The sequence below is a fragment of the Leiobunum rupestre genome, chromosome 5 (assembly GCF_980474605.1).
Source record: "Leiobunum rupestre chromosome 5, qqLeiRupe1.1.hap1, whole genome shotgun sequence".
Taxonomy (NCBI): Eukaryota; Metazoa; Arthropoda; class Arachnida; order Opiliones; family Sclerosomatidae; genus Leiobunum; species Leiobunum rupestre.
The window spans coordinates 29,282,973-29,310,402 of NC_143388.1; the positions used below are offsets into that span (position 1 = coordinate 29,282,973).

The following is a 27,430-nucleotide window of genomic DNA, read 5'->3' on the forward strand; positions in this document are numbered from 1 at the left end:
GGGCTTTCGGATGGATATAAAGAACGTGCTGGAGAGTCCGAGGTCATTGCGAATCCTGGGACCGATCAACGATCGACTTACCTCCTGTATTAAAGTTTAATTTGTAATCGGTTGGTCTAATAAAGAGTTTTTAAGAATGAATCCTGTGGTTTTAATTCGGTTGGACAACAAATAACTCAGTGGCCAAACCTTGGTCTCCCGTACCCCTACAATTTCAACCATTGAGTTGGGAATATTAATCTAGAGGTCCAATCAAAACGTCAGATTTCAGTATTTCGCGAAACAAGTTTTTAAAAATAAGAATACTGCCGTCTGCTCCCAAATGACGAGAAAACTTTATCATTATACCAGTGGCTCCGTCTATCTTTCAATGGTTCGTTCAAATAAGACGCGTTTTCCGGCAAAAATATTTGTTTTTCAAAAATAATGGATGGCGCCACGGGTCATATGATAACGTTTCTCGTCATTTAATAGACGTATTCACATAAGGCCTACAGGGAAATATGCAAAAAGGGGCGATATCCACCCGAGGTACCTTCCTATTTAATAATGTTTGAGGTAGATGGCGACACTATAAAGTTTATGAAAAATAAACTGTTTTAAAAAGTTATTAATTAAATACTAAATTATAGTACTTTAAATTCTTATTAAAAATATATAATTTTTGTAATTTAAATTAACAATTAATTTTGACAGTAGTTAACACTCTCCGCCATAGATGGCGCTATAATACAATTTTAAACTATCCAATCAGGGAAGATAATTTTGTATTTAAAAATCTCGACAAAACCGTTCTCCATTAAAAACTGAAAACTTTCAACCAACTGTTGAAAATCAAAATTATGACGTCATGTTGCTATCAGAGCGCCATCTACTAACAAATAACGCCATCACCACGTTACCTCGGTTGAAGTTTACCCCTTTAAAGTCGTCTTTGACCCTTAAAAATTGTAAATCGATCTATTACCACCAACAAGTATAATTTGTGTGCTCAGTCCAAGAATTCCATTTTTCCGGAAGAAAGGGTCCAACTTTATATTTTGCCAAACTATTCGGCATTCACCATTCTTGAATGGGTCTGCTTTGAACTATCTTCGGGGTGCCCCGCCGTTTTCGCCGCTTCGACTATATATATTTATTTTCTTCGATTCTATAGAGCTTTCTTTGAATGTAGAAGGGGCCGTTCCAAATATAGGTCGTGTAGGATTTCCTATCGCCGCGTTATTGTTGACCACCTCTTTCATGGCAGAATCCTGCTGAGGACAGCTTATTTAATTTCCAAGTTCTATGGACATGGGCTTGTGTCGTAATCGATAGGCCGTTTGCCATTTACTTTAGTTAACTTTAGCGAGAATAATTTTAATAGGATTCTACGCCCGAATTCTGGACTTTAAAGCGTTCTTTAAGAATTTTAAAAGAGCTCTGTCAAAGCGGATATTTTATTTCCTGTATTTGGAAATTTTTAAATCTCGTGTTTGAAGCGGTAATGATTTAATGGATTTTTTGAATAGTTAGTGTAGGAAGCTGTTGGCTCGCGTGGCATGAAGGGCTTTCCACCACCCTCCTACGCCATTTACCCGGCCACCTGTTTAAATGCATTAAAAGTCGCTCGATGACTTGGGCTTAAGGTAGTGCCTTGGGTATTAGTCTAGCTGATTATTAATATTATTATTAATCTTTGAAATTAAATATTCAGAATGTATTTTTCGGTATTTTTATCGTTGTATAAGTAATGGAAAATTTATAACATTCGGTAGAAAAATTGCGCACTTTTTTAAAAGTAAAATTTTTATCGTGTATAATTTATTCGTTTATTCCCATTCGACCGAATCCCATTCGTCCGAAAGAATTTTAAAATGTAGCCCAATTGGCGGGGTGATTTGGTATTTTATTTATAAGGTATGTACTATCGAAGATCCATGTTTAGGTTAGGTTAGGTTAGGTTAGATTAGGTTAGGTTAGGTTAGGTTAGGTTAGGTTAGAGTTGGTTAAGTTTACTATTTCAGTTTTGGTTCAGTTACTTTTCTTGACTAGGTGAAGATAAAAATATAATTCATGCTCATTCCAAAAGCCAATTTATATAGCAGCGTTCGGTCGAATGGGACACATAAAAACCGCACGTTTCGGCGGAATTCGGTCGAATGGGACACCTCAAAAACCGCCTTCGGTCGAATGGGATTTCGGTCGAATGGGACTAAAGCAATTTATTTACACTCTAACAGTAAACTTCTTCCCCTAAGAAATCAAATTAGCCCGGTATCTAATTTTATCATCTTATATCTAAGTTAAATGTAATTTCGTACTATACCTAAATTTGTGCACTCTTAATATTTCGTCATGAAAACTGGGACAAAAATGACAATGCGCGTGTGCGGAAGAGGCTGCTATCGAATTATCAAACTATGGATGGTATTGGTCAAATTCACAATCGTGGCGGTCCGTAATGCCGACGTCAGTGATTTTAATGAAATGCGTCGACATACGGTCGATGGTGCCAATTTAAGTCTTGGACACCAAAAATAAACAGGTATTTTACGTCCGCTTAAACATTTAGTTTATGATTCAATTCAAATACCTGATATAGCGTAACAAACTGCCACAAAATTGAACTTACACAATCGATAGTTTGATATTTGGATATCCGCCCCCTTCTGCACATGCGCATTGCCATTTTTGACGGATCGAGATTTTTTTGTCAATTTTGATTTTTGCAGAATAGCCTTCCAGGGTTGTTGATTTATTTGATTTAAATCGGATTTTTATTGCTTTATGATTTTTTTTCTGACAAATAGATAAATAATTTTAGTGCAGCGATAACGTAAACTATATTTTAAATTAATTTTTATTAAATTTAATTATTAAATAATAATCAAAGGACATCGCACTTCTTCTATGGGATTTGGCTTTCGACAGATTTTTCTGAAATTGAAACATGTTGTTAAGCTTGATCAAAGGAGCAAAATTGTTCGTTGCCATTTTTGCCTAGCTCCTATAGTTTGTCCAGTATCAGCGGTCAAAAGTGGACAAAATATAGTATAGTCTATTTGTTAAAAGAAGTCACGGCCGATCGGTTAGCGTTCTACCTTCGCTAGTCCGGGCTCACTATCAATAGAGTTTTCTTGCCAAGATTCGCCGTGCTTCCCAAAACAGAGCGTCGGATTTGGTTACTTTCTGAACGCACGATGAACGAACTCAGTAAATAAATAATTAAATATTGAGTTTTAAATGTCGTTTGACCGTGACTAAAATCGATAAATAAGTGTTTGATATGTTGTGGTGTGACTGTTTCTTTCCTATCAGCGAGTGTTGAATGGGGGATTCAACGAAACGGTTAATCATATATATTCTGATTTCTTAAGAATTTATTTTTGTTGTTTTCTTTATTATTGCTCATAAAATATTGAACAATAAATTATTCCACGTACGAAAATTCATCGAATAATAATTTGCGAGAAATGAAATAATGAATAATGAAGTAGAGGTGTAAAAATATTGGCAAGAAAAATTTATTTATGGTGAGCTCGGACTAGCGACGCGCGAACGTAGAACGCTAACCGATGGGCGCTGACTTCTTTTAACAAATAGACTATACTAAGTTTTGTCCACTTTTGACCGCTGATACTGGACAAACTATAGGAGCTAGGGAAAATTGGCAACGGACAATTTTGCTCCTTTGATCAAGCTTAACAACATGTTTCAATTTGAAAAAAATCTGTCGAAAGCCAAATCCCGTAGAAGAAGTGCTTTTTTTTCTGAATTGAGTTTCTAAAGAACCTACTTTTGTACATTTTCATAAATACATTGAAGTATTTATACTAGTATTAATACCCAAGGCACCACCTTAGGCCCAAGTCATCTTGCGACTTTCAATGCCTTAAACAAGTGGCCAGGTTACAATGCGTAGGAGGGGCATGGTGGCCAGCCCTTCATGCCACGCGAACCAACAGCTCCCTACACCTAAGAGCAACAAACACAACACCCCACACGAGGAGAACGCAACCCGTCAAAAGTCATGGATTTTCTCGCGTACATTTCTCATTGGTTAGACGCTTTAGCGCCTGCTGCCGTCGGAAGGGGAAAATTCGGAAATTGTCTTCCCCCTTTCCATAAAACGTTCAGCGTAGAAGCTCGTCCAATGAAATTTGTACGCAACACTCCGTTAGCGTTATCATGGGCCAAGTAATGATAAACACTAACTATAATCGTTAACTTTTACAAGTTTTTCTGAGGTATCATGATTAAGACAATTTGTGATTTCGAATATTCCACGTTGACAAGTTTGATGTTTAAGTAAGTAATGGACACTTACCGGGTAGAACGAGTGAAGACTGGCTTGTGTTGTCGAGGAGGGCGAGTTTGGCCCAGAGGGGAATGTCCGTCGATGAGCCGGAAGAGAGAGACAGCGAGTCGGCGGCGACTGGGCTCGAAATTGGCGCCATCGCCGTCTGGATGTTCGGCACCACGAAATCAATCACTCTGTTCTGCCTGAGAGACACACCAAACAACAAAATCAGACGCCAAACCTTTATCGTTGCTATAAATAAACACTTTATCCCGCTAAACTAAAATCAATGGCCAGAATTTCTCTATTTTAACAGCGAGTACACTGACCCAGGAACCAGTGATACTTTCCATCAGGGTCCACTTAACCGGTACAAATCGAGAGTGGCTCACATGGGGCCTGAACAGGGCCAAGCAGAGACATTAAGGGGGGAAGACTACTGTGGCCATTGTCTAATTTCGCGCTATTTCAAGCTGAACTCTTTTAATTTTGTATTTTAACTTATAAAATTAATATTTAAGTTTAGTGCCTAAAATAATATTTACAATTTTAAATTTAAAAGTAATGAAGTTATTACGTTTTAATTCGAGCCCCCGGAGCTAAACAAGTTGGGCAAGCGCCCAAACTACCCTTTAGTTAGGACCTTATATCTCGTTAACTATTAATATTAGAATTATCAAAATTATTTTAAGCGCTAGAGGAAGGTTCAGCCTAATAAGAAAAATATAATTCAATTATGTGATTGTTAAAACAGAAACTTTCAGCTTGAACGAAAAAGAGGCTTTTACTGTATTATTCCCCCTTAAGGGCAAATTATGTCAACGCGAACCCTAAAAAGCAAATGCAGGGCCGACCAGATTACCGGGGACCATGCAACCTAGGGGCCCGTGTTTGAACAAACGAGGTGTACTTCTCGCGGGTTTCTCTCTGAAAAAGTATAGCTTTCTTAGGGCCCAGAACTTATATTTTATCGGAGCCCGGGCCCGCTCTCGGTGGCCCTGATCATATGCATCTGGGCCCCTTTTCGACTAGCTTATACAGGATGTTTCAAAAGGTTATGCAAAAATTTTAAGGAGTTGTAGGGGGTGAGTTGAGTAGTAACTACCCCCTCGATAATAGTTCTTTTTATAAAATAACCTTGGCCATCTTGTTGAAATGTTGCCTCCCCGCTTCAGCTGTGGATCCGTTTTCTCTCCCACTAAAGAGCTTATGAACTCATTCTTAGGCATTGGTTGAACTATTCCAGGGCAACATTTCAACAAGTTGGGCAAGCGTAAAGACATATTATAAAATCAACTATTCAAAACTTTTTCCGGAGCTCACGCGAGAAGCTACCAAAATTTCAAACGCCGGCATGTTCCTTTAAGCTGCGTTCAGACTATGTGAAAATATTACGTTTGCGTCGATCGTGTCGGTTCTTTCGATTTCTTACACCGTTCAGACTTCTCAACAGAGACTTTAAATTTTCGCGCGTGTCGTTTACATTTTTTCATTTCGTTCCGCTCAAAAAGTTCATAGCAGGCATATAGCCTTATGCCTCATCAGCGCTGACTCTAGGTAGTGGCGACCTTTAGAACCATCGAAATACTATAACCAATCAGAGGTGGATAAAAATTATTTCAATTTTTCCGCCGTTATTACTGAGCTCTGGTTGGATGAACAATCACTTTTTATGTTAATCTCCGTGCAAGGTTGGTTCCTTTCTGAACGGTGAAATGAACGAACCGACGCGACCAACAAAACCGAAACGACACGACCGATGCTAACGTAATATTTTCACAGTCTGAACGCTGCTTTAAACTGACATTGTGAGGCAGAAATACGTCTCTCTGATTTAATTAAAATAAATATCTAAGAATTAGCAATTCTGAAAGTAAAGTTTGCTAATAAAATTCCAAGAAAAATTCTTCCCTCGTCGTGCTAGTCAGTAGCGGCGCTAAGGTTTTTTCACAGGTGGGCTAATTATTTTGTGGCCCCTAAGAAATTTGTGGCCCCTAAGAATTTTGTGGTCCTTACAACTACACTCCATTTTACAAATTAAGTGACCCCTTATATATTTTCCTGGAAGGCGAGCAAGGTCGTTTTCTTGGTGCGGCTCTCGTTGCGTTTACTGGACCCCCTATGACCTTGTATCCGACCTGGAGGGGACACGCGCATGCCCGGGGTATGTCCCTAAATTCCCTTTCTTTTCTTTCTATTGTCCATTCAACTTTCTCGCAATTTCCGCTCCCTTCCTCCCGAATCTATCTGTTTATGGTGTACTATCTTATTGAGTAAACAAATTGATTTTGAAAGTTTTTTTCCAGAAAAATTTTTCATGGCAATAAAACAAATTTCTAGAGATAAAGAAAATTCATAAATTAAAATATGTGGCCTCTTAATTATAAATATGTGGCCCTTTTAATATAAATATGTGGCCCCTCTCAGAAATGCAGGGGGGCTAAAGCCCACTTCAGCCCACCCTTAGCGCCGCTACTGGTGCTAGTTTCGAGCAAAAGATTTCCTAGTATTTCTCACTGTACGAAAACGGCCGTAGAGAAGACGTTTTGAAAAGGCTTTGGTCTGCAAAGTTCCCTTTCTGAGAGATAAGGTGTCCGGTATATCATCTCAGCGAGGGCTTCTTTCCGGGCGCCCTTTTGCTCGAGCTCGTGCAATGGCTTACGCCCTCTCGTAATAATCCCCGAAGGTATATCACCACTGGTCGAAGTGAAAGCGGAGGTTTTTAATGGAAAAGGGATGTCGGGGACGTCGCGGCACGCTGAATGGATTTTCCGAACAACCTTGGGGCCTTTTAGACCCCAAAATATGGTCTTCAAAAGTATCTTTATTATCTACTGTAGCGGCAAAAATCAGCGAAAAAGCTCCAAATATGAGCTAGTCTCTCTTTTCCCGGGTTTCATTGAAGTTGAAAAGATCATTGCTCGGGAACTTTTACGAGGGAGAAGCTTTTTGAAAGACTTAAGTACCGCTCTGAATGAGAGAAATTCAACGCGAAATCTTTGGCCCTGATCTAAAGTGAGAGAGGATATTCGGCTTAAATTGATCTATCTGATCGGGCCAATAATATTCCGTATTTCTTATTGAATTTTATGGATTTCCGCGTAACTAGGTTTTAGAATACGTATAAAACACTTTAAATTGGCTGAAATTGTGATATTTTATCTTCCCTAAATAGCAGTAGCATTTGCTCTTCGAATTTCTCGTTCTTTAGCTGGTAGTATTTTTGCTGCATGGAGAAAAAGTAAGGAGTTGTAAGGTGTTGCGCGTCACCGACGTAATGCCAGGGTTGTAGAGAAATGGTTCGATCACTTAGCAATTCTACCATAGGAGAGTTTGGCTAGAGAAAAAGTGGTAAATAGATGGCGCGCCCGACACTGTGTAGCCCCTTCAGATACTTATGGGTGTTTCCCCAATGCATAAAAGTACTGAGGTGCAACCTAATTTATAGGCGATAGCGGGAAATTTAAATTAACTGCGATCGCTTTAATTTCAGTTCCGTTTTTACACGTGCGAATTTTAAAGAAATTTTTAGTATATATAATTAATTAGCGAACATTTAATTGTAGTTTATCACATATTTATTTCAACTGAAATACAAAATTTGTACTAGAATTGAAAAGGAATATAGGTGACCGTAGTTTTGCCTTTTGGCTCTCACAATGTCAGTGGCGTAGACAAGGTAGGTTTACGGGTCCAGACCCTTGGGGCCTAACTTAAACAGTACTAAATTTCCACCCCTTCTCGACCCCCCTCTTAAAATTCACATAGTTTGAACCCCCACTTGACGAATTTCTGACTACGAAGCTGTTGGCTCTTTTTTTAGTTTACGTTGGCTTAGATGGTTTGCAATTTTCAAAAATTGAATTTTAAATCAGTTAATAAAAAAGCGACAATTAATCAATTTAGAGATCATAAAGAACCGAGATCGATCGACACGAAAACTTGGCAGTTTTCCCTTTCCTTAGGTACTCCAGTGTAATTAGGTAAAGCCCACCAAATATCTGTAGGGGCTACTTAGCGTCACTACCGCCATCCGTGGTAGAAACATATTTCGCCAAATAAAAAAATTAAGTGATCGAACCATCATCTCTCTACAACCCTGGTAATGCCAGAGGGAAAAGGAGTGGACAAATAAGGGGGTTGACAGCTGATAGATTTTGTTAGTGAAGCAGAGTTGATGACGTCAAAAAATTCACCTCCCTCTTTGGCCGTCGTCAAGATGTAACACGCCAAAAAAATAGAGCATCTGTTGACCCCAATGAGGTAGAACAAATAGAGATCCAAATCCGTCTTCCAGGACTTACCGTTTCGCGGGACAGTATTTGCTGAGTGTTAGGCTAGTAAATGAATTTAATCAAATCGTGTTGGCGCCATCTATCGTGTTATTGGAAAACTAAACCTTAACATATTTTGCAAGAGTGTCTGCTTATAGAAACAGATGGCGCCAAAGATTTGATAAAGTTGAAACTTAAGCCTAATTCTCCTACTCAAATAAAACGGGTCCCGCGAATCCCAGATTTGATTGTATCTCTAGTTCATATTCTACCTCATTGGTTGTTCCCTTTTACTGTCAGCCCCCATTCTCCCGTTGGTATCCTGGTTGTGTATTTCTCCTAATTCCCTTCATGGTCGAAGATTTAAAACTGGTTCACACGGGCAGTGTTTTCCTGGTTTTCTCTATTTTCTAGTTTTGCCGCCTTTTGCCGTTGTTCTGGCGCACAGGAAAACGATTGCACACACGGACATAGTTTGCCGGATTTAACGCCGCGAGCGCTACCGGTAAACGATAAAATGGAGGACCTTTTTTTGAGGCACACTGGGCTCGAAAAGTCAGCGAGCGTTATGCCGTCACGTGATAGACGCAAAAATTCGTAAGCTTACTTTTAAAGACTTTAAAAATCACTTCTTATATCACGTGATAGCGTAAAGCTCGCTGATTGGTCGAGCTCAAAATGCTTAAAAAAACCGGGAACATAATGTGGAGATATTTCAACATTTTTTACTCCCGTTTTCCCGTTTACCGGCAGCGCAAATCCGGCAAATTTTGTCCGTGCGCCAGAAACTAGAAAATAGAGAAAACCAGGAAAACACGGCCCGTGTGAAACAGCCTTAAAGGGGAACGGCCAAGCTTTTCCAAATATCGCCTTATTTGCATATTAAAAGATGAACAAGACGTACAATATACTTACACGTACCTTATTTTGTCTTGAAAAATAGTTTTTGGCCTAAAAAGTTGAAACGCAAAATAACGCCAAGTATTTGGGTTTGAATTTTCGCCGCCATCTTAAGGTGTATCGCCAGCGCCAGCAGGACCTTAGATTTGCGACATATCCTAACTTTTAAAATCGCGCAATTTAGGCTTAGGTCTCGTATAACTGGAACGCGCCGCGCGTGCAAAACATAACTTTCGCGTCTTCAGCAGCGCGCGCTTTTATGTGGTTTTTCTGTCTCACCGATTTCTCACCAGGTGTCGCGGCGGACGCACGCTTTTCAATTTCCCGAAATTTCTTCATTTTATTAAAAATTAACCACTATATATACACTATATTTTATCGTGCTGTTGCCCTCACAAGACTCGAGGTCATTATTGTAACATTGCCTGACGAAGGCGCTAGTTTTGGCGCCGAAACGGCTGTAGTATTTTAAATAAAAAAATTATTGTACAATAGTGGGTTACGTTCATTTCATAGTATATTATGTACAAGAGGGTCCATTCTCACATATAGTAAAAATTAACCACTTAATATTTATTGATGCGGTTTTCGCCATAAATTTTAGTTTTTAACGGGCTATAGGGCTATCTAATTGGTTAAAGCTTGACCGTTCCCCTTTAAGCTTCTCATTGGTTCCCTAAAACTGAAGAGAACGCCTGTGACGTATTTCATCCCCCATCTCGTGCCATCATGGTCTAGTTCCCCCCCGGGTCGTCTCAACCTAGACACGCTGCCTAAATATAAATAAATACATTCTATACATTTTCTCAAAGTCTGCTGTTACATAGGGACGAAATATCTTTAAAAAGAAGGAATATTCTTTCGACACCAGATGGCGCAACACGCGAGGCGGCGAAGTAGATTGCACAACATCAACTCCACATCCAATTACGTTTTTCTAAAGTCCTCCAGGCTCGTCCCTGAAGTAAATAAGTCGCAGTTTCCGCAACTGAAAAACTAACATCGCGAAGGATCAGATATATGTCAGCCCATCTTTATACATCGTAAACCACGAGCGAGAAAGGAAAAGGCTCTCCCCCTGGTGGAGGTTTGAGATATCTTCCCAATATTTCCTTTTTGGCCAGAGCGCGGCAAATACATTGTATAGGAGTTAAATATACTTTCTTTGTTTTGATGTTATTTCTGTGTGAAAGCTTTTTGAAAGTGAATTTTAAAGCCTCCGGTGGGTTGAAATTTTTTCAACCATGTAAAGTTGCGTTCACACTAACGTCATTGTGATTGTAGGTCTACTGCTTCCAACTGATAACTGCCAACTGCTCAGATTATTCAGAGCGTAATTTTGCGGCCGAGAACAGAGATTCCATTTTCTCGTGCGCGAATTTTGACCCCCGCAAAATTGAGTGACAGCATGGACAGCTTGACCGACGGCTCTGACTGTTTTTGAATAGAATATATACAATGAGCACCAAAAAAAGAGGTAAGCTACAATACATGGAATTGTCCAGGGGGTCACTCAAGCTGTCAGAGCTGACAATCAAGTTGTCAGAGATGTCATTCAGTTGGCACTCGTCAAAAAATTAAGTACAGGATACGAGGGGTGGAAATTCGCTCTGTTCTCGGTCTTTAAGACATTAGTTCGTCAGATCAGGTTTACCTTTTATATTCCACTTAACCTGCAATCTAATTTCATATTGTATCTGATTCCTTATCAAAAGTAACCGATCTGAATTGATCTGCTATAGTTAATTTCATCAGATTTAGTTAGCTGAACAGTTATCTAACCTGTACGTTTAGTAAATATGTAATCTTGTGGAAAACAAATAAAAATAAACTTAAGTTAAAATTTCTTTGATGTATCTGAAATATGCTCAAATTATATCTGTTGGTTTACAGATTTCTGGTATACACTTTTCCAAGATCAGATAAATCTGAGCGTGAATGTAAGGTAACTTGATATCTGATCTATCATAATTATTAGAGTTGTTAACTTTCGGGAAAAATAAATTTCGAAAAAAATTTCCAGAAAATTTTCCGCAAATCGGAAAAATAATAAATTGAAACATAAATTACGTTTTAAGGGTTTTTAATGTTTTTAACTTTATATCGATATAAAATGTCTAATAACAGTAAACATACTACAAAACATTAATAGTGTTACATTGTTAATCAGTTTAAACTAATCTAGAGGTTTAGTTTTACTTTTAGATTCGAAAAAGTGAGGTGAAAATTCCGCTTTATTTAAATTTGCAACCAATATTAAACTAAGCATGGAATGAAAACTTTTTTAAATATTTTCGGAAAAATACGGAAAATTTTACGGAAAAAAATGCCGCGGTCATTTTCCGACTGACAACTCTAATAATTATTAACTCGGTTTAGATAAACAAATTTTATCGGATATTTAGTTAACTATAACTCAAGCTAGAGGTAGGCATGTGGTTAACAAGTAGGTGAAAACTATTCGCCTGCTCTAAGCTGTCCGGAGCTACACCCTTACCATCATTTTTCATTCAGTACTAGCAAAGGTGTTGCTCGTAATTGACGGTAAACTGCTAGGAGACAGACCCAAAGAATTCGCCTCATTAATAAAGCTCAAAGAAATAGCAAGGATAAAAATTGTTCGGATGTATAAAAATGTAAAAAATATATCGATATTGTGTGTTAAATCTGAATGATATTCAGTTAATTTAATATTTTATTAAAATTTTAAATTGATAAATTTTGTAAAAATTAATTAAATAACTGAATTGTTGAAATATTATTGCGATTAGATTTGATCAAGTCTATCGTACTCCTTCTTATCCGTAAATAAAATTAATTAAAAAAACTGACCCCTTAATAATGCTTACTTAAATAAATTTAAGAAATTGCCAAAAGGTTAAATGTTTTCGTGTTTCTTTTTAAGAATAATTTTTCTAGAGTTGAACTTTACGTAATACGTGTTTTTCTACTAAATCTGTGTTTTAAAAAAGCCGTTTTTTTATAAAAAAAACAGACCTATCGGGTTTTATTGAGTTTTTTTGGGTTTTATTAAAATTTAGGCTAACAAGTTAACCAAAATAGACGTATTTCGACTCGCGATTTTAATAAAATTTAAGACATTTCTAGTATAATCTATGAACCATATATTTAAATTTTTTTAATAAACAAGTGTTAAAACTAAAATAAGTGTGAACTAAGTCTTTCTAATATAAAAAACAACCCACTTTTTTTTTAAGTTGGTCTTACCCAAAAAAACCCGGGTTTTTTATTTCGAAATCAGTATGTATTTATTCCCTTTCCGCCATAAATAAATAAAAACATTATAATTGAATCTCTAAGGGCTTCGTTCTAAGTGTTTGTTTCCCTGTAAGCAATTTGTGAATCGATTTATTGGACTTCTGGGAAATTGAAAAAGAAAATGTCCAATGATTTTACTCGTGTAAAATGCTTTATGAATGTATTTATTTATTCTTAATCGGGATGACTCTGTTGGGGTTGGGGCATGGAAGAAGAAAGCTTTCTTCTTCCATGGTTGGGGCTATCCATGGGAATCATGGTCTAGGTTTCACCATGGACTAAATAATGTATACATTATTTAGTCCATGGTTTCACCTAGGTTTCACCGCCATGAGAGGGGGGCGAAAAACGTCACAAGTTTGCGCTTGAATCGCGTCAGAGGACGTACGTTTTAGGGAACCAATGAGATACCGCGCTGATTTTGTTTAATTATGGGAGAAGGAGCTTATGGTTAGAGCATGGGCCAAGAAATCATAAATCAAGGACATGCCTTTCGTACCTTCACGCGAACTACGCTAAAATCCACCTGAAGAAACGGGAGGAAATTTCCGAAGGGGAAGAAAATAAACTTGGGGACAAATTCTCGCGCCACCTATCGTTTCGAAAAGCTTTTACAAAGGGCGGATATTAAAATGGGTAAAGTTAAAAGAATCTATGGAAATTAACCATAGTAAAACCAGAGTAAAGGCTCATTCACACTATCCAACTTTAGTCAGCTGACAAGCTGCCCGATTTTTGTCTGACCGAAAAGTCCGGTAATGTGAATGCTTCACCTGATAAGATTTTTGTCGGGGAAGCTTCCGACTAGCTAGTCAGGTGGCAGCAGCCAATAGAAACCGAGAAAAAGTGACGTCAATGCGATCACGTGTGAAATCGCAGTGAGCGGACGACGTTAAATTTAGGCTTTTTTTTATAAACTTTTCGACGTATTGATCCTTGAGTGGAGAAAGTTTGATAGTAAAAGAAACCGTAAGTTTTATAACTATTTCTTTCCCTTTTTAATTATAACAGAATTAATCTAATTGTGAAATGTTTTATTGCCAAGGAATACTGAAAAGCATATTGAAGCCTGTGTGTGTTTAGCTAGGCTTGAGACAATAATGCCTCCTAAACAAAAAGAGCCTGTATCAAAACAATACCTCATAAAGCAATTTTCTTTTTGTCATCAGACTCCATATTTACTATCACTCAAAACAATAAATTTAACCAGCCACAATATTGAACCAAAGGCAACATTCCCAAATCAGAAAAACAAGCAGACAGCTTCTACCTAAATTTCCATTCTCTGATTGGTTAATGAGATATAAACGACCTCATGCGTCTAACGTTCGAACTAAACTACCCGACAAAACGCATCCAACACTAAGCTGACGAGTTGGATAGTATGAACGTGAAAGCTGACCTGACTAGTCGGGCTGACTAGTCAGACAGACATAGTCAGGTGACTAAAGTTGGATAGTGTGAATGCGGCTTAATTTGAACAAAAATGAACCGTTCAATGCCGCCATTTTGCTGGTGTAGATTTTTTAGTAATACGCGAGGGTTACCAGTTTCAATCGTCTGTTTGCGGATTTTAATTATTTGCAAGTGATTAAGAATTTAGTTAAAAATGGTTAACTGCCTGGTTAAAAATTGTTCGAGTAGTTCAATTAGAAAGTATACCGAAAATTGTCATTTTATTCGATACCGAAGGTGATTGTAAAAGGAACCAAACAAAGGCCTAATTTGATCAACTTTGAAAACTTCTTTTCGTAGATATTCCTGTCGTTAAAAATCTTATCTGGTTTTGTTTAGGGCCCATAACGATGTTCATTAAAAAATTTAAAAGCATAAATCTAATTTTCGTACGATGAGATTACCAACAAAATGGCTACCTATCCTACATAGTAGCTACGCGCGAAATTGTTTGAATTTTTGACCCACCCTCCCGGTTTCCATGGAGGTACGAACTATGTATACAACTCAGTTCGGTTGCAAATCTAAATCGGAGCTTTGTGAGAGTGTCAGTATCGAATAAAGGTTCTGTTATACTTATTTTTATTATGTTACTTATGCTAGTACTAAAAATCTAATTGTTGAATACCCAATTCAAAGAAAAAATGGTTAGTTTTTATAAGTTAAAATCGTTATAATTTTTGTACAATAGACGTTTTAAGCCCGTTGGACTGTAGATGTAGCTTTATTGTACACAGACTGTTCACAAGTTCCACCATATTTTACATTAGTGTGAAACTTCCTATTCTTCACATGCAAACGTTTTACTGACTTGTGAGAGCTATTCACAAGACAGACAGTCACAGTCTACATTTCGAGCTTTGTCGCCGTTTTGCGTCCGCTTGCTAACGCGTCACACGTAGCCTTTGACAGCGCCTCTCTAGGGTGATATTTTCTTCTTGTGATGACGTCAGTCCGTTACTAGCTCTCAGTAAAATATTCCCCATAGTGACAAACTTATGGAACAATATTATAGACTTATGGTTACACCTACGTGATTTCTAGCCGTGAAATTAACCGGTCTAAAGGCTGGTTTTCACTAGGACTAAAATGCCACGACGCAAAAATATTGTATAAAGGCTGGTTCACACGGGCAGTGTTTTCCTGGATTATTCTTTTTTCTCTTTTTACCGCCTTTCCCGTTGTTCACGGACAAAATTCGCCGGATTTTACCGCCACCAGCGCTGCCGGTAAACCAGAAAACGGATAAAAAAATGTTGAAATATCTCTACTTTATTTTCCCGCTTTTTTTAAGCACTTTGAGGTCGACCAATCAGCGAGCGATTCGCTGTCACGTGATATAAGGAGCGATTTTGAAAGTCTTTAAAAGTAGGCTTACGAATTTTTGCGTCTATCACGTGACGGCATAACGCTCGCTGATTGGTCGAGCCCAACGCGCCTCAATAAAAGGTCCTCCATTTTCTCGTTTACCGGCAGCGCTCGCGGTGATAAATTCCGGCAAATTTTGTGCACAGTCGTTTTCCTGTGCGTCAGCCGTCAGAACAATGGGAAAACTAGAAAATAGAGACAGCCAGGAAACACTTCCCGTGTGAACCATAGAAATAGAAATGAGACTAGAAGCACGATTAGATTGTGGTGATATTTACGAGATAGAAGGCTTCCATGAGAGTGGAATAGCCAGTATTCTTTGTGGGAGAACGCAATATATTTTAAAAAATTTAAAGTTTCAATTTTTTTTAATAGATGGCGCACTCCTACGTGGATTAGAAGCGATTCCACTCTCATGGCAGCCTTCTAGCTTGCCCGTTTTCCTTTAGATTACCGGATAGCACAGTGGTTCTAGTCTCATTTCTATGGTGTGAATAGTGCTCGGAATTGTTTATTCATTATCCACAAATATTCCGATTTATTTAAAAAACGTTGGTAAAAAGAATACCATTTTAACTTATTTAATTATGTTTTCTTACGCAACCAAGTATTTATTTGAATAAAAGTGGCATATATTGTTTTATTTAAATAATAGGCTTATTCACTTTCGATTATTTAAACATTTTACAATTTTTATTCAACTATTGGTTATTTAAATAAATATTATTTAAATATCGCCGAGCTTATTTTATTCATGGATAAAAATTAATCGAAATCCGAGCACTAGGTGTGAACCAGCCTTTAGGCCTAACGGCAATTTTTCGCGTCGACGATCAGCGTCAAGGTGTTTCGGCCTTAGTGAAAACTAGCCTTAATTCAGAATTTATTACCAACCAAAAAAGCGATTTCGGTCCTCGGAAATTCTCTCGAGATGAGTTCCCCAAAATTTTCCATACAAAAAACGCAACAAAACGAAGATTGAATGCTTACGCGTAGAGTGTGGGGTCGTTGGGCTTCATGCTGGACTTCCGGCTGCGGTTTCCGTCTTCCGGTACTTCTTCGTAGAGTTTCTTCCGTTTGCCATTGCGGCGATAGGCCACGAAGGCCACCGAGACGACTGCCAAGAAAAGCACCCCGAGAGACACGCCAGCGATCACAGTCTCCCCTGCGGAAACAAAAATCACAAATTCAATTTTCCGTACATTTTCCGTATAACGTAAATATTGTACGCTAAAGGTCATTTTCCCTCGCTTCATTTATTTATCATTTTTACCCATTACCCACTTTCGCGCTAATGGCTCCCGCGATTAGCGGCCTCTAGTGGCGATAAAAGTGTTTTCACTCTGCTTTTCTTAAAGGTGCCCTTTGACTTTTGCTGGCGGTGTTGTAAATATTATGATTATTAAATAAATTATTCTAATAATTATTCTAATAATTATTCTAATAATTATTAGAATAATTATTCTAATAACTATTCTAATAATTATTATTATTCCTTTATGTTGTGAAAAAGTAAAAATCCTTATTAATAATTACTATTGACTCCGGTTGTAAAAAAGTAAAAACGCTTTTTAATATTTATTATTAACTTCTGTTGTAAAAGAGTAAAAATCATTTTTTATAATTATTATTAACTTTTGCCTTAAAAAGTAATAACGCTTTTTAATATTTATTATTAACTCCTGTTGTTAAAGAGTAAAAACACTTTTTAATAATTATTATTAAGTTCTGTTGTAAAAGAGTAAAAATCATTTTTTATAATTATTATTAACTTTTGCCTTAAAAAAGTAATAACGCTTTTTAATATTTATTATTAACTCCTGTTGTTAAAGAGTAAAAACACTTTTTAATAATTATTATTAAGTTCTGTTGTAAAAGAGTAAAAATCATTTTTTATAATTATTATTAACTTCTGCCTTAAAAAAGTAATAACGCTTTTTAATATTTATTATTAACTCCTGTTGTTAAAGAGTAAAAACACTTTTTAATAATTATTATTAACTTCTGTTGTAAAAGAGTAAAAATCATTTTATAATTATTATTAACTTTTGCCTTAAAAAAGTAATAACGCTTTTTAATATTTATTATTAACTCCTGTTGTTAAAGAGTAAAAACACTTTTTAATAATTATTATTAAGTTCTGTTGTAAAAGAGTAAAAATCATTTTTTATAATTATTATTAACTTCTGCCTTAAAAAAGTAATAACGCTTTTTAATATTTATTATTAAGTTCTGTTGTAAAAGAGTAAAAATCATTTTTTATAATTATTATTAACTTCTGCTGTAAAAAAGTAAAAACGCTTTTTAATGATTATTATTAACTCCTGTTGTTAAAGAGTAAAAACACTTTTTAATAATTAATATTACACCTGTTGTAAATTAAAAATTAACCAATAAATAAGTAAGGTTTCGCACTCAAACCTTTATATTTAACCGAGCAACTAGGTTGGCAGGCTCGCTTGATAAGTGAGGGCAAAACTAAGCGTAGAGGAATTGAAAGCATGTTCTCTTGAAACAGGGTCACGGTTCATTGCGAAATATACGATTGTCGGTTACCTAAGGTCAGATTTTACATACTAACAAGGAGAGTACCCGAGGTGTTTATTGCCGATTTTGTTCAAAGTCGGCCGTAATGTAGACCTATATGTGAGATGAAATTTTCCAAAAGGAGACGTTGCACTACCTATTCAATTTGCCATGACAACCGAAAATGTAACGCAATTTATTATAACGTAATCTCAGTAATTATTTCAGTTGATATGGCCTTAGTCTTATAATAACCTAACCTAACCTAGATATAAACTTGACCTTAATAACCCTATCTTCACCTTATCCTAACCTAACCCTATCTTAACCTTAACCTTACCTATAACCTAGATATAAACCTGACCTTAATAACCCTATCTTCACCTTATCCTAACCTAACCCTATCTTAACCTAGATATAAACCTGACCTTACGTGACCTAGACTTAACCTCACCTAACCCGATCCCTATATTAACAATAACCTAACCTAACATAAATTACCCTATCTTAACCTTAACCTAACTTATCCTATCACTATCTTTACAATAACGTAACCCCGTAACCCGATATTTACAATAACCTAACTATATCTTGACCGTAGCCTAACGTAACCTTTTCTTAACCTATCTTAAAGCACTACGAAAAATCCGGCTTAGCAATAACCAATTTCAGAAACCCAGAAAAACAAACAGGCAGACAACGTAATGAACAGTCACTGAAATTAGGAGCCGTTGCTAGGTTTAGAAGCTTTTGTAATTTGGGCCTTGGCAACGCCATTTTCTAGTTCTGTGTTAGTGTGTTAGCGGCATCTATTTTTTATCATAGGTGATATTGCATCGCGTAGAAGGCTCTTCATTTTGTTAGTTCCTAATTGAGTAGAGAAACGAATGAATTATCGCGCGATCCCATTTTCATTTAGTCCAAGCACTCATCAGCTTCCATTTAATTAGGAGCAAACTTCATTTGGACGCTCGACTCCAAATGGCCCTTGCTAAATTCGATCTCATTCACGGCCGGGCGTTAACGCGGCCCGGGAATCCTTTTCCGTTTAATCTTTAATCGCAATTATTTCGCCGTTGGGATAATTTATGCGCGTCGGAGAATTTCGCTTGCTCCAATTCGCGTTCCTTTTAAGTCGCGCGAACCCGACAATATAGTAACGGCTCTTTCCGAGAAACTTTTCCGGTCGTTCTGACCGAGACCCATTTCGAAGAATGCCCTCGTTTAATTTGTGGATGCAAGCGCCACTGCTGGCGACGGTTATTAGTGTCCGGAGGAGACTAAACTTCAACCTCTTCCAATCGCCGCTTGCTATTTTCCTAGTTTATTACTGCAGTTTTCTCTAATAGTCAGTGGGGCTTTAAGATCTCATATTAATATTCTATTTATAACTTAATATTATTAAAATATTATAATATAATCCATAGAGGATTGTTTATTCGCTTTTCGCTAAAAAACTGTAACATGGTAAATCTGAATAAAGATACGAAATATAATAAGTTAATATTAATAATATAATATACTAATATATGATACTATAATATACTAATACATGATAATATAATACTATAATATATATTATAACATATGATAATATAATATTATATTATATTATAATATATGATAATATAAGAATAATAATAATAATAATAATCAGCTAGGCTAATACCCAAGGCACCACCCTAGGCCTAAGTCATCGAGCGACTTTTAAAGCCTTTAATTCAGGTGGCCGGGTTACAATGCGTAGGAGGGTGGTGGCAAGCCCTGCAAGCCACGCGAGCCAACAGCTCCCTACACTAACTATTACCGTTAACCTCAACAAGTTTTTATGGAAAGGGTAAACTGAAGAACTCGCGGGAAAGCCCCCTTTAACCAGTGGATAATATAGGATAATATAATACTATAATATAGGATAATATAATTTACTAATACATGATAATATAATTTACTAATACATGATAATATAATTTACTAATACATGATAATATAATTTACTAATACATAATATAATTTACTAATACATGATAATATAATTTACTAATACATAATATAATTTACTAATACATGATAATATAATTTACTAATACATAATATAATTTACTAATACATAATATAATTTACTAATACATAATATAATTTACTAATACATAATATACTTTACTAATACATAATATAATTTACTAATACATAATATAATTTACTAATACATAATATAATTTACTAATACATAATATAATTTACTAATACATAATATAATTTACTAATACATAATATAATTTACTAATACATAATATAATTTACTAATACATAATATAATTTACTAATACATAATATAATTTACTAATACATAATATAATTTACTAATACATAATATAATTTACTAATACATAATATAATTTACTAATACATAATATAATTTACTAATACATAATATAATTTACTAATACATAATATAATTTACTAATACATAATATAATTTACTAATATATAATATAATTTACTAATATATAATATAATTTACTAATACATAATATAATTTACTAATACATAATATAATTTACTAATACATAATATAATTTACTAATACATAATATAATTTACTAATATATAATATAATTTACTAATACATAATATAATTTACTAATACATAATATAATTTACTAATACATGATAATAAAATACTATAATATAGGATAATATAATACTATAATATAGGATAATATAATACTATAATGTACTAATACATGATAATATAATACTATAATGTACTAATACATGATAATATAATACTATAATGTACTAATACATGATAATATAATACTATAATGTACTAATACATGATAATATAATACTATAATGTACTAATACATGATAATATAATACTATAATATAGGATAATATAGGATAATATAATACTATAATATAGGATAATATAGGATAATATAATACTATAATATAGGATAATATAGGATAATATAATACTATAATATAGGATAATATATGATAATATAATACTATAATATAGGATAATATAATACTATAATGTACTAATACATGATAATATAATACTATAATGTACTAATACATGATAATATAATACTATAATGTACTAATACATGATAATATAATACTATAATGTACTAATACATGATAATATAATACTATAATATAGGATAATATAATACTATAATATAGGATAATATAGGATAATATAATACTATAATATAGGATAATATAATACTATAATATAGGATAATATAGGATAATATAATACTATAATATAGGATAATATAGGATAATATAATACTATAATATAGGATAATACATGATAATATAATACTATAATGTACTAATACATGATAATATAATACTATAATATAGGATAATATAATACTATAATATAGGATAATATAGGATAATATAATACTATAATATAGGATAATATAGGATAATATAATACTATAATATAGGATAATATAGGATAATATAATACTATAATATAGGATAATATAATACTATAATATAGGATAATATAATACTATAATATAGGATAATATAGGATAATATAATACTATAATATAGGATAATATAGGATAATATAATACTATAATATAGGATAATATAGGATAATATAATACTATAATATAGGATAATATAATACTATAATATAGGATAATATAATACTATAATATAATACTATAATATAGGATAATATAGGATAATATAATACTATAATATAGGATAATATAGGATAATATAATACTATAATATAGGATAATATAGGATAATATAATACTATAATATAGGATAATATAGGATAATATAATACTAAAATGTACTAATACATGATAATGTAATACTATAATTCCAAAGTCAGCCGTTACAAATGAAATTTAACCTCCCAAAATCTAGAAAAAGTTCATAGAAAATCTGTGTTTTTTTTTAATAAATCTTTATGCGTTTTGCCATACGATCCAAAAACCATTTGCGTGAAGGAAATTGTACGATCTCTTATAGCTTATACACTCTTTTATATCCTTATTTGTGAGAGCTGCCAGTTTATTACAGGTCTGATTTCAAATAGTGCATGCAAGGCTGCTTCACGCAGTGAAGTGCACGCGACGTCTCGAGCTGATGAGCACGTGCAGGCGCCCTTGCCTGTACTATTTTAAATTAGGCCTGTAATGAAATGGATGATAAAATACGCGAAAAAGTAGATTAGTCCATAATTAAAAGGGATAATATATCTAAATCCTAAACAAATTTGAAGAAATTAAAAAACTTACTAATAACTCGTACCGATAGGTCTTCGAGCGAATCTCGGATCAAATAGATCTTCGAGTAATAAACTACATAAAAACTAAATAAAATAGCCAGAAATTCCAACGGTAGACCGGTTTCGTTCTATTTGGAACTCATCAATACCGTGTGGGAAATCTGGCTGGCGACTGTTATATCGAAAAGAAAAACAGCCTAAACATTAAAAATTTCAAAACGCGTTGCATAGGATTTAGATATATTATCCCTTTTAATTATGGACTAATCTACTTTTTCGCGTATTTTATCATCCTTCTCACAGTCCATAGGTGGTCTCTTCTAACTTAACTTACTGTAATGAAATGGCCGACTTCGTAAAAGAGTGTATAGAGCGCCTAATTTTGTTTCAGTTAACTGCGATTCACTAAACGGAGTGTAAATCCAGTTTTATAAGCCTTGTTTGAAAAGGGTACAACCCGGAAGCGCCTTGAGCGGTAGATGCCTCTTTAAGTTGTAAATTTAAAGCTCCGTTTGTACGACCAATAATTAAGTACTTCGTAGGAAATTTAAATAAAATTCTATAAAGTCTCTAGTCCATTAATATGATTTTCGCTGAGTGAAAGTTCAGGAAACTGTATACGGTTTAGAGACCCTTTCATTGACGTCATTGGCATCGTGAGAGGTGGAACATTGACTACTTCGAAAGAACAATAGCCGGAAATGCTTTTAAGGCTCAGTTCTTCTCTAACGAAGCCAATGAAAAAGCGTCTAAATTGGGCTTTTATGATTTGGCCATTGAGAAAAGGAAATCCTAGATGATTGGGGTGCGACCGCGCTGGGGCCCCGCGACTCCGAGAGTCCTTCCAATCAACGTAATTGAGACCAAAACCTCGATATTGTTCTCCCTTCTTTATTCGCCGCCGCACGCGGAAGCGATAAGAAGGGTTTTTGATTTAGCCGCCTGCCGTCCATTGTCACTAAACGACAGATATGAATAGGGAAACGCCTACGAATTCACTACTTTTCATATAAAAGCCGGAATATATTTAGGTCAACAGAGAATACGTGGACAGCAGGAATATAAGTCTCGTGATACCCTGAAAAAAAAACGCCCCCCTCCGCCTTTGCCCGTGTAATATTTCCCCTAACCTAACCTAATCTAACCTAACCCAACCTCTTTCTGCCAGCTAAGAACAACAAACACAAGGAGAACGCAGCTAACCTTTAAACACGCTAACGCGGTGTTGTGTACAAATTTCATTGGACGAGCCTTTACGCGGAACGTTTTTATTTTCCCCTTCCGACGGCAGCAGGCACTAAAGCGTCTAACCAATGAAAAATATACCGAAGATAATGCGCGACTTTTGACGGGTTGCGTTCTCCTTGTGTGGGGTGCTGTGTTTGTTGCTCCTAGGTGCCAGTAAGGATGAAAGACATTCCTGTATAGGTGGAGAATGTTTACCGGGAATCATGGAAGCTAGGACCAACAAACACAAGGAGAACGCAGCTAGCCTTTAACCACGCTAACGCAGTGATGTGTACAAATTTCATTGGACGAGCCTTTACGCTGAACGTTTTACGGAAAGAGGGGGAAGACAATTTCCGAATTCTCCCCTGCCGGCGGTGGCAGGCGCTAAAGCGTCTAACCAATGAAAAATGTACCCAAGAAAATGCACGACTTTTGACGGGTCGCGTTCTCCTTGTGTGGGATGCTGTGTTTGTTGCTCCTATGATGGAAGCATAGGCTATAGCTGAAGTTTCACATTCTCTGTCATACCAAATACATTCTTGATATAAAATATAGATACCATAACAGTATATCCCCTAAATTTCAGGAGATGACCTTTTAAAGGTTTCTAGTGGATCAGCTCTGTTATCTTTTTAGTTGGTTAACGTCGAACGAAAGCATACCTATCTCTAGATAAATTTTCATCTTCAGGTAATAATTAACAGATTATTTAATAATGGATGGATGACTAAAAAGGAGACGACCCGAGGTGATTTTCACCGATTTTTTTCAAACTCGGGGATTAGGTAGACCTTCATTTACCTTGAAAGCTCCTGAAGGGAAAAGTTTCAATGGCCATTATCCCTGTAGCACATGAAGTCGTTTAAGGGTCGGGGTACGGTCGAAAAGTCGCTTTATAGTCGACGACCAAATGCCGATCTAAAAACGTCCGAACGTTTTTCGACACTAAAACCGTAAATCCTTTTTTGGGACTATTTATGGTCGATATGCCGACCATTATCCGACTTAAAATAGACCTTACATTTAATTATTACCCATGTGGCACAAAGAGTCGATTTAAGGTCGCGCTTTGCCAATTAATCGCTCAAAACTGTGAAACTTTGGCGATTTAATAAAACAAATTGAAATTTTTTTAAAATAACTTCCTTTCTGTATTATATTTTTTCGAAAAAGATTATATATTCCATCTGAGAATATTTCCTTATTAAAAATCTCTCAGCTCAAGTAGGTTACATTCGTATAGCTAAATATGTTAGGCTAAGATATTATTAATAAAGATTTATTCGTTCCTTTTACCAAGCCCCAAGAAACTCTAGAACTCTGTACTCTAGATTCAAGAGCTTTCCGATTGACGGAAATAAACTCGTTGTTTCACTCCCGTTCATGGGACTTGACCAACTACATAAATGTATATATATACGGTTTATATGGTCATTTTCAGTCACTTAAAATATCAAAAAGTGAGTCGTTTCGACGTAATTATACAGTACATTTTAAGTCGGGATGACGTCCTTTCGGAGTCGTTTCTTATGTCTATTAAAAGGTAGTAAAGAGTCGACGTTTTGTAGGCGGCCGACCCTTTTACCCCTAGGACATTTGGACCCTAAATCCAAAGGTCGGCCGACCGTTGGCCGACTTTAGTGTTTAGTACCTTTTGCCGACGTCGGCCCGACTCTAATTTGCTACAGGGGATATAGTTTTTCCATTGCTAGCAAAAATGTTTTTCACAACTCAAATGTAAACTTTCTCTAAGTAAAATGGCAAACCGTGATTTTGCCATGCTATTTTACGCAGAGAAAGTTTAAACTTGAGTTGTGAAAAACATTTTTGGTTTGCCATGGAAAAACGAATGGGCTTTGAAACCTTTCCCTTCAGGAGCTTTCAAGGTACATAAAGGTCTACTTAAGACCTCAAGATGTCTAATTGTAAGTGTAGACTCCAAGTCGTTTTTTGTATTTTGCGCAGACGCGATAGCTAATTCTAAATTTCTCCAAAACTCGTAAATAAATAAATAATAATCAGCTAGGATAATACCCAAGTCATCTAGCGACTTATAATGCCTTTAAACAGGTGGCCGGGTTACAATGCGTAGGAGGGTGGTGGCAAGCCCTTCATGCCACGTGAGCCCACAGCTCCCTACACTAACTATTACCGTTGTATTAAAGTAATACATCTATTAGCCTTTTCAGTTTGCATAGAGACACTTAGCGACCAACTCGAGAAGTTCATAAACTTCTGGATTTTCGTCTGTTAAGCAGATGATCTGTTATTATAAAATAGCAAAGCTTCTGTTTAGCAGACGGAAATTCAGCAGTTTTTGAGATTACCATGCTGGCCGCTAGTCCTGCTACTTGTCTAAAAGTCTAATTAATACCTTTCTTTGCTGTACAGTTTCTTAAATGTAAATAAAACATGTATGTGTAAATAGCCACATGTAAAATATTTGGTTTTCTACAAAATAAATCTTTGAAATTAAATTATAATAGATCGATTTACAATTTTCAAAGTGCAAAGACGACTTTCAAGGGGTAATAGTCATCCGAGGTAACGTGGTGAGGGCGTTAGTTGTTAGTAGATGGGGCTCTGATAGCATCATGATGTCATAACTTTGATTTTCAACGATTGGTTGAAAGTTTTCCGTTTTTAGTGGAGAACGGTTTTGTCGAGATTTAAAATACAAAATTATCTTCCCTGATTGGATAGTTTAAAATCGTATTATAGTGCCATCTATGGCGGAGAGTGTTAACTTCTGTTAAAATTAATTGTTAATTTAAATTAAAAAAATTATGTATTTTTAATAAGAATTTAAAGTATTATAATTTAGTAATTAATTAATAACTTTTTAAAAACGTTTATTTTTCATAAACTATATAGTGTCGCCATCTACCTCAAACATTATTAAATAGGAAGGTACCTCGGGTGCATTTCGCCCCTTTTTGCATATTTTCCTGTAGGCAATATGTGAATGCGTCTATAAGCTTCTTCGTCTTTTCGATAATATTAAAGTGTAGTATCTGTTGGCATCAGATACATATCTCGTCCAATCAACAAAGGTTAAATATTTTTGTAGCGTTGAAGTGTGTTAAAATATTTTTCATGGTTTAATTTAAGAATTGTAATATTTATTGAAATAATTACGCATGGAAGTTTTGATTTAGCTAAAAATGTTTATTTAGAAATAAAAGTTTCAATAAATATTACAATTTTTAAATTAAACTTCAACGTTATAGCTAAAATCTAAAGTTGAAGTTATTTTTATTTCAAGGTTTTAATTTTTTTTAAACGCAAAACAAATCTCAATCCATTTCCTTATTACAGAAATAGTTAATTGTATTTTAATTATTTCCTTATTACAGAAATAATTAATTGTAATTTAATTATTTCCTTATTACAGAAATAATTAATTGTAATTTAATTAATTTTATGTAATCGGTGTTCTAATTAATTGGCAAAAACATAATAAGTTTTGTGGTTTCAGATTTACAAAATTAATCGACGAAGATTTTGATAAACGACTGTTCATTAGAGTTATTTACATTATTAATTCCAATTATTAATTTCATTTTCGGTAGGTGTCTGTTATAATTAGCAAACCTAATTTTGAACGCAACTAATTAACCGGCAAAATAAAAATCTCCCCTGTCGTCTTAGAAACGTCCTTTTCTCTGACGTCATTCCCGGGACCTCACCTGTCCCTTCCGAAATAAAGATGCAGCCATTGAAGGAGGACTACGCAATCTCGGTCCTCTAGAGATCCTCGAGAATCGACTGGGCCCATCGAAGGTAACAGGCTTAAACCTAGGAATATAATACTGCGTACCTGTAACAGAAATTTGTATT

The 27,430-nt window shown here is 35.2% G+C and overlaps 1 protein-coding gene across 1 annotated transcript in view; it reads right to left on the bottom strand.

Moving 5' to 3' along the window:
- LOC149944070 (synaptotagmin-15-like) overlaps nucleotides 1–27,430 on the bottom strand; it is a 145,149-nt gene that overhangs the window by 28,703 nt on the left and 89,016 nt on the right. The window contains exons 2-3 of the mRNA XM_090175984.1: nucleotides 16,549–16,723; nucleotides 4,310–4,485 (exon numbers count right to left, since the gene is read on the bottom strand). Of these exons, the coding sequence (XP_090032110.1) occupies nucleotides 4,310–4,485; nucleotides 16,549–16,723 (351 nt within the window). The remainder of the gene's footprint in view (nucleotides 1–4,309; nucleotides 4,486–16,548; nucleotides 16,724–27,430) is intronic.